This window comes from Poecilia mexicana, unplaced genomic scaffold (genome assembly GCF_051168715.1).
Source record: "Poecilia mexicana isolate PSO_F unplaced genomic scaffold, ASM5116871v1 scaffold_2, whole genome shotgun sequence".
NCBI classification, from domain to species: Eukaryota; Metazoa; Chordata; class Actinopteri; order Cyprinodontiformes; family Poeciliidae; genus Poecilia; species Poecilia mexicana.
Window position 1 is genome coordinate 15,841,801 of NW_028263371.1, and position 14,672 is coordinate 15,856,472.

Below are 14,672 nucleotides of genomic sequence, written 5' to 3' on the forward strand. Positions count from 1 at the left end.
TCTAAGGGGAGCGGAGAACACTTCATCACAAGTTACAGCGCCAATCATTATCACTAACTAACAACACAATCTATCTTAGACTAGATTCTCCAGTTCCTGACACAGGGTCAAACAGAGCAAGTTGTACATCTTTACAGTGATGGATTTATAGCTATCTAAGAGGTCAAAAGCAGGGCGTTCTGTGAAGAGCTGTTGTCACTGCTCTTCTTCAGAGAGGCCCTCTGAGAAAGGAAATCAGAGTGATTAACATACAGAAACAATTCTTAAAAGATATGACTAAATAAATAAGAGTACATAAGGTAAGAACATTATAAAACTATAACAAATAGTTGATAATACTACAATTTACCTAACAGTTAGATAATAAAGAAATCCAATAAAAAAAATTCTTTACTTCAAGGAAACTCTCAAGGTACACATAGTGTGTACATCCTTACTGCAACAGGCGCCACTGATCCCACATAAACACCTGAGGCTTAAAAGATATCAAAGTCATGGACAAGCGAATGTGTCATTTAAGAGACTTATGAATTTAAAACCGGACGCTCACAGCAATCCTCAAATTCTGTATTTTAAGAAATGTATATCTTACCTAGTTGTGATGTTTATTGGAAATGTCTGAAAAGAAAGAAATTTTATTTCTTGAAAACGGCTCCATGATACTAACAAAATGTAAATGAAGCCATATAGGATCTCAGGAGCAAAAAGTTTGTTCTGGCATATTGAATCAATTTAATTGTAAATTTTATTTTCACATTTTAACAGAAACAAACAGGAACTTCTGCAGTGCATGAAGAATTTTCAACCTCAAAATGAAGAAGCAAAAGCAATCAGAGTTTTACTCTGTGGACCCGTTGGTATGGGAAAGTCCAGCTTCATCAACTCTGTTAACACCGTCCTGCAAGGGAGAATGACCAATATAGCTCTGGCCTGCAACATAATCTCTGATCATAGTTTCACCAGAAGGGTGAATATATTTTTTTTTCTTCGGCATTAAAGGCTCATTCACATTTTTGAGTGTCATGACATTTTACTCATGTCAGCATGGTGCATCAGCTTGGTTTTCACATGGCTGAGTTCTGAGCATTTGTGTAAGAAAATGTTGAGTTAAATTGTCTTTCTTCTGCCCTAATTCTCCTAAATAATCAGTAACATGACAGGAAATGCACAACTTTTTGACACTCAGTGGTTACACACTTGTTGGGAACTGAGACAATAAAATTAGCAATAAGATAATAAGCAAAACGAATTTGATATCAGTGATATATTTTATGAGAAACAAGAAAAATACACATATAAAACACACACATATATACCGTATTTTCCGCACTATAAGGCGCACCTTAAAACCTTCAATTCAACTTCGGTAAGCAGCCTCCGACTTCATTTTCGCCCATAGAAGAAGAAGCGCGCGGTGCATGCTGGGATATTTGTCAGAATGCTGATTTCTTAATAAAGTTTGACTGACCTATCTATCTACGACCATATATAATCAGGTTATCTGCAGGTCCCACGCCCCGGCCCAGTCACGGAAATCTCTCCTTGCCGACTGGAGTTGACTAGGGTTACCAAGGGACCAGCCCCTATTCATTTAAAGACGGGGGGCAGGGGAAGAGAGACAGAGACTGCGGCGGCAGCGTGTTGGTTGGTCTGTGTTACCCAGAAAGCAGTTGGGCACAATATCGCAACACCGACACCGTGAGTGAAACAATGACTGGGGCAGCCGACTATATAAAGTACTCGGGGGACCTTTTTTTTAAATAAATACACATTGACATTTGTAGAGTACGGAACAAATAGTTAACTGTAGTGTCTATTCTATGCGCCTTATAATCCGGTGCCCCTTATAGTGTGGAAAATACGGTATATATACACACACATTATACATACATATATATATATATATATATATATATATATATATATATATATATATCCTGCTTTTATTTTAAATTAGGTCAGTTTTGGTCCTCCACAGTTTTCACAGTTTATATATATTATATTGAAGCTGTGCTGTGTACTGTTTATCCTTTTCTTTCAGTATCAAACCTATAAAATCAAGAAAGAAGACCAAAAAAGCTTTTATCCCTTTGTGTTCAATGACATTATGGGTCTGGAAGATGGAGATGGAAGAGGAATCAGAACAGACGACATCAAACTGGCCTTGGAGGGACACATGAAGGATGGTTATGTGGTACAAATATATACTTATTTTTACTTTTAAATTGAAGCACAACATATCTCAGTGGTAGAGCAGGCTCATCATTTTCAGAGGCCACATTCCTGAATGCATCTGACTCTTGCTCCATTTCCAGCCCCAAGACATTTTCTCCATGTCTTACACCTTGTCTCTTCTCTTCCAGTCCTGGTTGTAAAGAATAAGAGTCACGGGAGCCAAGAAACAAACAAAAAAAGGTTTAGCTTGCTATACACATTATATATATATATATATATATATATATATATATATATAGTGATTCTTGAGAATAGGGACAAAACAGGTCCTATGGATAAAGCATGAAATTTGAATAAAATATACACAAAATATATTTTTTTCAAATATCTAACTAAACTAACCTGGGTCATGTGAGCACAACAATGTATATTTTTCTTTTTTTTGCTGAATATTTTTTTATTTTAAACATTGTAGTCGGTGGATGATGCCTGTAAAAGCCCTTGTCCAGGAGCAGAACTCAATACATTCTTATAGTTTAAAACAATTAAAGAAATACTAAAATTATATATTATGACAATTAAGTATAAGTAGTCATATAAATAATTATAAAAGTATCAATAAATTGAATTAAAAATAATTTTTAGATATTTTCCAACTCCGTTGAAATTTGTCCTTAGTTTTTGTCAACACCGTCAGAAATGAAAAGAATGTAAAAAAATCAGGCATTATTGGGGGGCACCAGAACTTCTGAGGACCCCATGACATTGTCTTTTCTCTTCCTTTGCTAGGAGGGCTAGTTAGCTCTGGTTAGCTTAAGTTATTCTTTAGTTTTTTCTTCTGTTTTATTCCTAAGTTGTTTGTCACAACCATGATGTGTCAACTCCATAACTGACAATTTACAAAACTTTGATGAAATTTTGTGAAATAAAAGCTTAATTTTGGTATAATGTAAAGATTTCATGGACCTGACGAGCTACAATATGGCCTCCTTCAGAATAACATCATATAAATTGAGGTAGTTTGGCATTTCGTCAACTCCGTCAGATGTCAACTCCGTCAGAGTTTTTCTGACTCTTTCAGTGAAATTGTTGTCAAATCTCACTTAATTGTGCAACTAATTCATTTTAATGTATTTTACATGAATTGCATTACTTCACATGTACCAAGTTTTTCATTTTACTCACTAGTTTGTCACCACCTTCAGTTCTGTGTCAACTCCGTCATGCACTGTCAACTCCATCAGATGGATTTTTTCTTGTTTTTTGTTTTAAATAATATTTATTTTATTTCTTGAGAAGCATTTGTCTGTAAATTGAGTAAAAATATCACTAATGGGGTATTTTAAAAATCATTTTAGATTTATTTTTTGTCAGATGGTGATGACAAAGTTTTGGGTCAGGTCGATTAAAAATGTAATTTTTTTTTTAAATTCGCAACTGGGAGCCTGTACCTTAGCATCTTCATATTTTCTAAACATTATTTGTCATATTTGCATACATAAGGTTGAGAAATAATAAAAAAAAATATGGGAAAATTAAAACCCATTTTGTCCCTATTCTCAAGAATCACTGTATATATATATATATATATATATTACCAGGGCTCTTATCACAGCTCCTGTCTCTGACCCCTCTGTTTCGGTCCCTTGCTCTGTTGCTTTCAATCAGTTTGAGCCTGTGACTGTCTCACTTTTAGAGGACGTGGTTGGCCACATTAAGCCATAAGGTTCCCCCTGTGATCCTGTCCCTCCACGATTTTTTAAAGATATTTTATCTACCATAGGGCAGCCTGGTCTTGCAATTATAGTCTCTCTCAGGTGTGGTCCCTGCTAGTTTTAAACATGCAGTAGTACAACCACTGCTTAAAAAACCTGGCCTTGATCCGACTGTTCTGGCTAATTATCGGCCTATTTCAAAGCTGCCTTTTCTTTCTAAGGTTTTAGAGAAAATTGTGTACTGTCTGCTGACACAGTTTTTAGATGACAATGGCATTCTGGAGGTTTTCCAGTCAGGTTTTAATACTCTTCCTAGCATAGAGTCTGCTTTCATAAGAGTTTTTAATGACATCCTTCTTGCTTGTGATTCTGGTCACCATGTTGTTCTGATTTTACTTGACCTAACTGCTGCCTTTGATACAGTAGACCACAACATTTTAATATCACGATTACACTACATTGGAGGTATTGGTGGCACTGTTTTTAAATGGTTCCAGTCTTACCTGGAGGACAGAAAATTTTCAGAGAATATTAGTGACTCTGAATCATCTTCTGCTTCAATGCCATATGGGAAAAATTATGTGGCCCTCCCAGGAAAAAGTTTTGGGACCCCTGATTTAAGCACTCCTGCAATCGTCACACTTTTTCTGTTACAAACTGACTCCGGCCCCCCACCAGAGAAGGGAAAAGTTATGTGGCCCTCCCAGGAAAACGTTTGGGGACCCCTGCCTTATGGTGTCCCGCAGGGCTCAATTCTGGGCCCACTGCTTTTTTCTCTTTATTTACTGCCTCTGGGTTCTATTCTCAGGAAACATGGGATTTCATTTCATTGTTATGCTGATGATTGCCAGATTTATTTGCCCCTTAAGCAGAAGGATGTACAGTCCATCAAACATCTCCTGGCATGTCTAGGTGATATTTGTCATAAGGTGTGGTAGGTGGTGGTAAGGAGAGACGCATAGACCCAGGAAATGATGAAGATGATGAAGAGTTTAATGATGAAGCTGCTCAAACAGTCCAAAAACAGGCGGCACGGCAGAGAAGTTAGCACACAGCTAAATACCAGTAGCACTGACAACAAAGACTGACACGATGAGCTAATGCCGGCACAGGACTTCACAGTTCAGCTGTGCCGGCAGACTAACTATCATAGACGACGTAGACGTACGCAAGACAAGGTTAGACAAGGACCCAACGAGGAACACAGACAACAGGTGGGACTAAATACACTGGGAGAGTAGTCAAGGGAACGAGACACACCTGGGAACAATCAATGGGGAAGAGGCAATAAGTACAATAAGTACACAGAAACACAGATCACGACAATATTAAAGCTTGGTTGGCCTTGAACTTTTTAAATTTTAATGAAAACAAAACAGAGGTGATGGTGTTTGGACCCAGTGGCTCCTGTGAGTCCTCCTCTGTTGACCTGGGACCCTTGGAAGTATATTTCAAACCTGTTATTACAGATCTTGGTTTTAAGGTGGACAGTGATTTTAAATTGGACAGCCAAATCAGAGCCGTGGTTAAGTCCAGCTTTTATCATTTAAGGCGATTGGCGTCAGTGAAATCTTTCCTTTCCAGGCAGCATTTTGAAACAGTGATCCACGCTTTTATTTCAACTCGATTGGACTACTGTAATGTACTTTATCTGGGAGTCAGTCAGTCGCTGCTCTCACATCTGCAGCTGGTTCAGAATGCTGCTGCACGACTGTTGACAGGAACTCGAAAGAGGGAGCATGTGACGCCTGCCCTGGTCTCACTTCACTGGCTGCCTGTATATTTTAGGATTCATTTTAAAATTATTATGTTTGTTTTTAAATCACTGCATAATCTTGCCCCGGCTTACCTCTCTGAGCTTCTTCATCCCTACATATCCTATTGGTCTCTCAGGTCCGCAGATCAGTTGCTCTTGGAGGTACCAAGATCAAGAAGGAAGCTCAGAGGGGACAGGGCTTTATCTGTTGTGAGCCCTAAGTTATGGAACGACTTGCCTTTGCAGGTCAGAGAGGCCCCTTCACTGTCCACTTTTAAAGATCGTCTTATAACCCACTGTAGCAGCTTCCCAGCATGTGAATTAATTTTGCGCGGTCTCGACGGGTGATTTTCAAGGTTTGTTTATTTTCTTTGATGTGGATCATCAGACAGTCACCACACCATCTCAGTCACCATAGTCACCGTGAAAACTAAATGGATACAAATATTAGAATATAAACATAAACTTACAACACAAACAACAAAATAAAACGTACCTCGCTGCTTTCAGCGGGGAACACTAAGCGTTAACAGTGCCAAGCACAGCTCTGACAGTTTGTTGTTGTCATTCATTGATACAATGATTTGCCAGCTTTTATAGGGCCTGTCCTCTTTAAGCTACGGCACCCCATGAGGTACATAACAAACCCCCCCAAAACTTTACAAAGTGCAAATACAATTAAACAAAACAAAATACAAACCAGCAGTGATAATCAAAACAGACAAATATTAAACAATCTGCAACGCCCTTTAAATAATTTACAATAAATAGTTACACATTTGAATAATTTAGGAAACTTAATTTAAATGGTTCACTATCCATTACACCCAACTATTTTGCTTTGCTTTCAACTCCAGTGGGATCTAGTTTTAAATTGTATGTTTATTTTTAAACTGTAAGAGTTTTTATTTTTTATGTTTATTTTTTATTGTTATGTTGTGTTTTAATGTACAGCACTTTGTATCAGCTGTGGTTGTTTTAAAGTGCTTTATAAATAAAGTTGGTATATATACACACACATATAGGGATCACTGTGTGTATATATACATATACATGTATTAATGTATATACTTTTAATACCAATTAGATTCAATATGCATCATGTTTTTTCCACAGTTCAATCCTTCATTTCCTCTTTCTGATGGTGATCCTGGCTACAACTCTTCCCCATCCATCAGTGACAGAGTTCATGTTCTGGTCTGCATTTATTCTGCTAATGCAGTTGAAATGAAGTCGTCTGTTTTACAGAAAATGAAGGAAATCAGAGAAGCAGCCAGTGATATGGGTAAGAAACTGTCATGATGAGCGGTTGTGAGGATGGTGAGGCAGAGGCAGTGGACCCAGGTTGAAGAGTGATTGATGATGAATTTAATGATGAAAAGACAAGATAATGCACAAAATCCAGGCAACACAGGAGAGCAGAGGCTAGGAGCTCAGACTAGTAGTAACTGGTTAGTACACACAACTGATGACAAACATGACGAGGACCCAACAAGGAACACAGGTGGGATTAAATACACAAGGAGGTAATAAGGGGAAACAAGACACAGCTGGGAGCAATCTAGGGGTAGACAGGACAACAGTGAGACTCAACTGAACACACAAAACAAATTATACAATCATACTTACATTCACCAAAGAAATTTAACAATAAACACCAGCACTATAAACACTTCATGTCAGTAACTTTAATTGGTTGTATAATGAACAAAATATATATTTTTTCAAAATAAATAGCATTTTTGCTATTTTAAATTTTGCAATTTCATTTGCAAAAATGAAATTGTCATGAATGTTTCCCGCTTGTTATGTTTTTTTTTTTTGTTTTTTTTGTTTTTTTTTTTAAGAATTTTTTATTATTTATTGAATTTTTCAAATTAACATACAAACATTAACAGAACAGAACAGATTTCCACCCATCCCCCACCCGCACCAAATCGGCACATCAGAAAACACTTACATAGTCAGGACAATATGATGAATACACCACAAATTGATCCAAATCATTCAATAAGCATAAAAAAAAAAAAAACGGTTACACACGCTGCTAAACAATGCTATTAACAGTCTGACATTGAAGGAGTTTTAGTACAGGGCCCCATATTCTCTCAAACACACTCACTCTATCTTCATTACAATATCTCAGTCTTTCCAGATGCAGAGTATTAGCTAGTTCCCCCAACCACAGATCAAATGTGGGCACATAGTCCTTTTTCCAAAATCTCAAAATCAACCTTTTAGCAATCACTGTACCAAACAAGACAGCCAATTTCTCATGTTTAGTGGCTGGTTGCCCAGCACTGGAGACCCCAATGATGGCAATAAATGGTTCTGGGTCCCATTGTTTTCCAAATGCTGTCGAAAAAAAATGAAAAATTTTCTCCCAAAGTGAGTGAAGCTTAACACATGACCAGAAGGAGTGTGTCAAGTTAGCCACAGCAGCCTGACAACGATTACAAATTGGAGACACCCTTGTAAAGAAAGTGCTCAGTTTCTCCCTCGAATAATGGAGTCTATGAATTGTTTTGAACTGTATGAGATTGTGTCTAGCATTGACTGAGCAGTCTTGTATACTTTTCAAACATTCCTCCCATACTTCATCAGATAACTGCTGCTCTAACTCATTCTCCCATGCTTTCTTTATCCTGGTTGTGTCTACAGGTAAGCTATTAAAGATCTTATAGAAGTATGACACTGCCCCTTGATTGATAGGATCAAATTTATTTATTTTCTCCAGAGTTTCATGTTTCTTTAAAGTTCCAAAATCCAATACATTTCTCCTAACGTAGTCCCGAATCTGCAGATAGCGGAAAAAACTTGACGGGAGAAGATGATAATCAGAACATAACTGTGTAAAAGATGCAAAAGTTCCACTAATATATAGGTCACCTATCACAACAATACCCTTCCCTCTCCACATCCGAAAGACGGCGTCGTTGAGACCTGGAGCAAAGGAGTGATTTTCACAGATAGGAGTATCAAAGTAAACCTCTGGAGCTTTTATAAATTTTTGTATTTGTTTCCAAATTCTGATAGTGTTGCCTATGACAAAATTATTTGTATAGAGTGTTTTATTGACTTTAACAGGACTGTTAAGGAGGGCTGTCAGGGACGACTTACAGCAATGTAGACGTTCTAAAGATAACCAGGTAGGGCAGGACTCATCAGATGAGGGTGGACCCTTCCTCCACCAGGCCAAGATGGATAAATGGCATGCCCAGTAATATTGCTTGAAATCTGGTAAGGAGAACCCACCCTGCGTTCCTGGTTTACATAAGTGTTTTTTGGAGATTCTGACATTTTTATATCCCCAAATAAAGGGAATAATAATAGAATCTAGTTGTCTGAAGTAGGATACACCTATAAAACATGGGACAGATTGAAATAAATGAAGAAATCGCGGAAGCACCACCATTTTAATGGCGTTGATCCTACCAGCCATGGATAGTGGGAGAGTCCTCCAAAAATCGATATTCTGTTTAAGTTGTAGAATTTTACTCTGCCAGTTCAGTCGTAAAAGATCTTCTGGTTTTTTGGTTACCATCACGCCCAAATATGTGAAGGAGTCATAAGCTATCTTGAATGGTGTGAACCTCAAATATGTCGGATCGGCCTCTGTAGTAAGTGGCATTAGTTCACTTTTGTCCCAATTAATAGAAAAACCTGAGAAGCTGCCGAAATTGTTGATCATCGTCAAGAGAGAAGACAACGATTTCTGCGGGTTGGAGACATATAAAAGTATATCGTCAGCATACAGCGAAATATGATGTTTACGATTAAACAGCACGATAGGTGATATTGAGGGGTTTTGCCTAATGCTGGCCGCCAGAGGTTCAATAATGACTGAGAAGAGAAATGGGGAGAGGGGGCAGCCCTGACGTGTACCACGATGAATAGCAAAAGGGCGTGAAATATTCTGATTAGTAATTACAGAAGCAGTTGGGTTTGAATAAATTATTTCGATCCATTTTGTAAACAAAGGTCCAAAACCAAATTTTTTGAGAACATACATCATGTAAGGCCATTCTACTTGATCAAAAGCACGTTGTGCATCTAGGGAAATAACAATGGATTCATCTGAATGGTTTGAGTATAATATATTAAAAAGACGACGCAGATTAAAAAACATATGCCTACCTGGCATAAAGCCAGTCTGATCCGGGTGGATGATTAAACCGATGTATTTCTTGAGTCTATTGGCTAGAATTTTTCCAAGGATTTTCGTTTCTAGAGGTAACAATGAAATTGGGCGATAGGATGAAACAACCTCTGGGTCACGGCCAGGTTTGGGAATGAGCGAAATATTGGCTCTGTTTAAAGTGGGAGGCAGTCTTGACACTTGCTTAGAGTGGTTTAACATACGCAAAAGTAGAGGCGATAATTTGGGACTGAATGTTTTGAAGAACTCAACACTAAAGCCGTCAGGACCAGGCGCTTTGTTGTTGGGAAGGGTCAAGATGACAGATTCAATTTCTTGTAAAGTTATACTGGCTTCCAGTGCTTCAACCGAATCTGACGGTAGTTTTGGCAAATTCAAATTTTCAAAAAATCTATCCATATTTCCAAAGTCTAGTTCTCCCATTGACTGATAAACACTAGCATAGAAGTCTGCAAAGCGGTCGTTGATTTTATCTGGGTCTGAGAGTAAGGTCCCATCTTCAAGTTTAATACGATGTATGGCTCTAGAGGCCTGTGATTGTTTAAGCTGTCGGGCTAATAGCTTATGGGGTTTATCACCTAGCTCAAAGTGTCTGTGCTTGATCTGTGCCAGTAATTTAGAAACATTTCTGGACATAATAGAATTGTATTCATATCGTAGAGCTGTTATTTTATTCAATGTATCCGGACACTGCTTTAATTTATACGAATTTTCTAAGCTGGTCAACAGGCCCTCTATTTCCACCAACCTCATCCTAGACTCTTTACCCTTTGCTACCTCGAACGAAATTATACATCCCCTTATAACTGCCTTCATTGCTTCCCAGAGCATTGAGTCATCCACATCCCCCTTATCATTAGAACTCAGGTATGACTTAATTTCGTTTGAAATATAGGAGCAAAATTTCTTATCTTTCAACAGAGTGTTATTCAAGCGCCAGTTCCACTTTCCCTTTTTAGAATCTAATTTAAGGTTCAGCAACACAGGAGCATGATCCGATATGTGAATATTGTGATATTTGCAGCTTGATACTGATCCTAGCAACCTAGAGTCCAACAAGAAGTAATCAATCCTAGAGTAGGACTTATGCACTGCTGAAAAGTATGAGTAATCCCTCCCGGTAGGATATAGTAATCTCCAAATGTCAACCAAATTGTGGGATTGTAATAGATTTTTAAGGGACTCACTACTCTTGAGTGAGCTGGTCTGAGGACGTTGTCTATCTAAAACTGGGTCCAGGATTAGGTTTAAGTCCCCACCAATAATTATATTAGAGCCCACCCAGTCCGGCACTGCATTAAAAAGATTTTGAAAAAAGATGGGGTCATCAAAATTAGGGCCGTATATATTTATTAGTGTCACTGGTGCAGTATTTAGCAGCCCACTTACAATCACGTATCTTCCCCTTTGATCTGAAATTGTCTGCTTATGAATGAACGATATGTGTTTTTTAATCAAGATTGCAACCCCTCTAGTTTTTGTGCTAAAATTTGACTGGTAAACATGAGAGGCCCATGAGGGGCTAAGAACTTTAGCAGCCGTTTTCTTAATATGGGTTTCCTGGAGAAAACAAATATCAGCCTTCAATGAACGCAGGTGTGCATAAACTTTACCTCTTTTTATAGGACTATTTATCCCGCGGACATTCCAGCTAATCAAATTAATCCCGCCCTTACTATGCTTATCTAGATCAGTTGTCATCAATCTGTGTGCATTTTAGTAACTGTTGTGTGACTATGAAGATAAATATAAGATGTCCAGAACACACCGATGTGCAAGAAGCAGCCCCACCCGTAACATGACTAACCCCCCCTGCTACCAAACACAACTGAACGAAAACGAAACCCGGAGCGGTGTCTCCATACCCCCAACTTAAAGCTAGAATTAGCCGTCCGCCAGGGGGCGGACAAGCAACACAGCTCCCCATCTTTCCATCTAGAGTAGCCGCTCAACCCCACACTATGAACGTATCAAAATAGATAAGTGACATTTCTCACCTAATGACAGAGTCCTTAATTGCTCGTTTTCTCAAAATTTCAAGCATAACATCATAAGGGTAATCTGACCACCTGCTTCATTTAGTCCCAGACTGCCAGTCCTCGATCTCCCGGCTCAGGAATTTATCGGCTTCCGCTGAAGTGTCGAACGTAGCAGTGTTATTTTTCACAGTAACCAGGAACAGCGCAGGGTATCGGAATCCATAACGAATCCCTTTGGACTTGCACTGCTCCTTGATAGCTTGGAACGCCTGACGTTTCTTCATAACAGCTGAGGTGAGGTCGGGAAAGATGAACACCGAGCGACCGTCGTACTGGAGAGGACCTTTCTCCCTTGCCAAACGTAGCACCCGCTCCTTCTCTTGAAAATAGTGCAGCCTGACAATGATGGCTCTCGCCTTCCCGTCTTTAGCCTGCGTCAAGCTCCGGTGTGCCCGATCCACCTCAATTGGCCGATCAAAGTTGTCTTCTCCCAGCAGTTTAGGTAATAATTTGCAGACAAAGTCCGTCGGTCTACCATTCTCCGCTTTCTCCTGTATACCCACAATACGGATATTCTGCCGGCGCGAACGCGCCTCCAAATCCTCCAGCTTAGCTTGCTGCTGAGAGCATTGCGCAGCTAAGCTATCGTGTTTCTTCTCCAGCTCCGAAATTCGTCTCTCCTGTGACACGACTGCAGCCTCTGTTGATGTCACACGGTCACCAATATCGGAAAGCGCCGCTTTGAGACTGGAAATGGATCCATTAAGCTCCACAAACCTCATGTCGACCGTGCTGCTAAGTTTGCTTATGGCTGCTAGGACGTCCTCATTGGTGGCAGATGGACCTGGAGAGCACGTGGGGCTCGTGTTAACATTAGCCGCCTTGTCGCCTGCTAGCCTGGTGCGGTCTTCTAGGGTATCATCCTCCGAGCCTTTGTCTTTTTTATTACTTCTGGGCTTCGTCGTCCTGTTCATAGTGCGATGACACACTACAAATGCTGAGCAGAAGTTTAAACCCGCTTGTTATGTTTTGCTCTTAGTGATAATCTGAGAAGCGCTCCTCTGCTATATTTGTTAAAATATATTTGTTTCTAATAACATATAACATTAACAATGCAAAGAAAATCTGTATCCACAGGAATCCCTCAGCTAGCAATTCTCACCCACATTGATGCAGCCTGTAAAGAAACAGACAGCAATCTGAGAAATGTCTACAAAAGCAAATATTTAAAGAAAAAGGTGAGTTGGAGAAAAATGTATTCAAAACAAGAGGAAAAAATATACAATTCTGAAAAAAAGCTTCTTTTAAACAGATGTCTGACTTCAGCTCCAGTCTGGGGATTCCAATGAGCTGCATTTTCCCAGTGAAGAACTACAGTCATGAAATTTGTATGGATCCTGACGTCGACACTCTGATCCTGAAAACACTCAGAGTAATAATTGACCTTGGAGACAACTATGCTGACAACAGTGTAAGGCTGCAGAACAGTGTGTGATATGCATGGAAATCACAGCAGCATTTTGTTCAACTCAGTAAAAAAAATATGAGAAAATTATTTTTTTTAATTAATTTGGTTTAATTTGAAATATACCAATGTTGGGAATCAAACTTTGCAATATTTTTTGGCTTTTGTAATTATTGATAATTATGATTAATAATCTATATTAATTAAATTGTTGATAAAGTTAGTTTTTTTAGTAGATTCAGAGTAGCAATTCCTGTATCTCAGGAATCATAAGTCAAATTTCTCAGTCTTTTGAAAGAATGAATTTTAAAAATTCAGGTAAGATTTTACCATTTGGAGTGATCAGTTGATGGCAAAACTCATCTGAGTTTTGCCATCATTTTCCTCTGCCTTTTCCCTTCAGTTACTTTCACAGAAACATTGCTCTGTCAGAAACAACCAATAAGAGCCAAGAGGAGGTTCTTAGTGCTAAAAAGCCTTGCTCAAATTCTCCCGCTTTCTCTCTATTCTACAGCTTGCTCACCACAATGGTGCCAGCAATGACTCCTCAAGCTTGCATGGCCACCGATAACAGTGACCATGCTAATAAGATAACCTGAGATCATCCCATTATTCCCATGCTGGAGATTTTAGTTTATAAGTAACAACACATGAAGATACATTACAAATAGGTCTAGATATTACTCAGTAATATAGACCAAACTGTAGAATCTAACTTCAATAAGATCAAGGAAGTTGCACATTTATGTTTTGTCTCATGCAAGCTTTGCTTTAATTCCATTTCTTTTTGTATTTAACCATGAGAAATCATAGGCAGGCAGGGAGAGTGCTGCCAAGCCATGAAAAAGGAACAGCAGGCATCCTGAAATAAGAAGTACATTTCTAGCCTGCATAAAGTTTTACAGAATGAAATCTAAACACTTTGAGTATTTGAATAAGGCCCAATACAAAATACTTGTATTAATATTGTTTTAGTGCTAAATTGGAGAAGCTAAGGAGGGTATAAATGTGATTTTGACAGTGACTTGAAATGATGTACAATGTAACTGCAGTCAAAGATCACTGATGTTGTGTTGGAAGTAGACAGTAGGATGTGAAAGATAGAAGGGAAAAAGGAGAACTGAAAGATTTCAAATGTGACTGTCTGGGGTATGAGATGCCCAGACCAGGACAAAAAGAGAAACCAACAAAGAAGAGTTTGCTGATCAGGGAAACAGGGAACAAATGGACGAGACTCAGACTGCTGAGAGAAGGACAGTGTGCAGGCTAAAGGATGGAGTGACCTTTGAGCAGGCCTGGGACAAGAACATAGACATGACATAATGTTTCCAAAGATCTGAGATCATCTATTCAAGCAAACAACCAATAGAGAAAGCATCTCAGCGGTGCTAGTCGATGTGAACATGTTCATAGGGTAGAAATT

The 14,672-nt window shown here is 38.8% G+C and overlaps 1 protein-coding gene across 1 annotated transcript; it reads left to right on the plus strand.

Moving 5' to 3' along the window:
* The first annotated feature begins 790 nt into the window (after window positions 1-790).
* Window positions 791-13,820, plus strand: LOC148160502 (interferon-induced protein 44-like). Its single transcript, XM_088003863.1, has 6 exons — window positions 791-967; window positions 2,042-2,194; window positions 6,763-6,931; window positions 12,922-13,022; window positions 13,097-13,255; window positions 13,764-13,820. The coding sequence occupies exons 1-6, from the start codon at window positions 791-793 to the stop codon at window positions 13,818-13,820; spliced, it is 816 nt and encodes a 271-aa protein (XP_087859989.1).
* The last annotated feature ends 852 nt before the right edge of the window (window positions 13,821-14,672 follow it).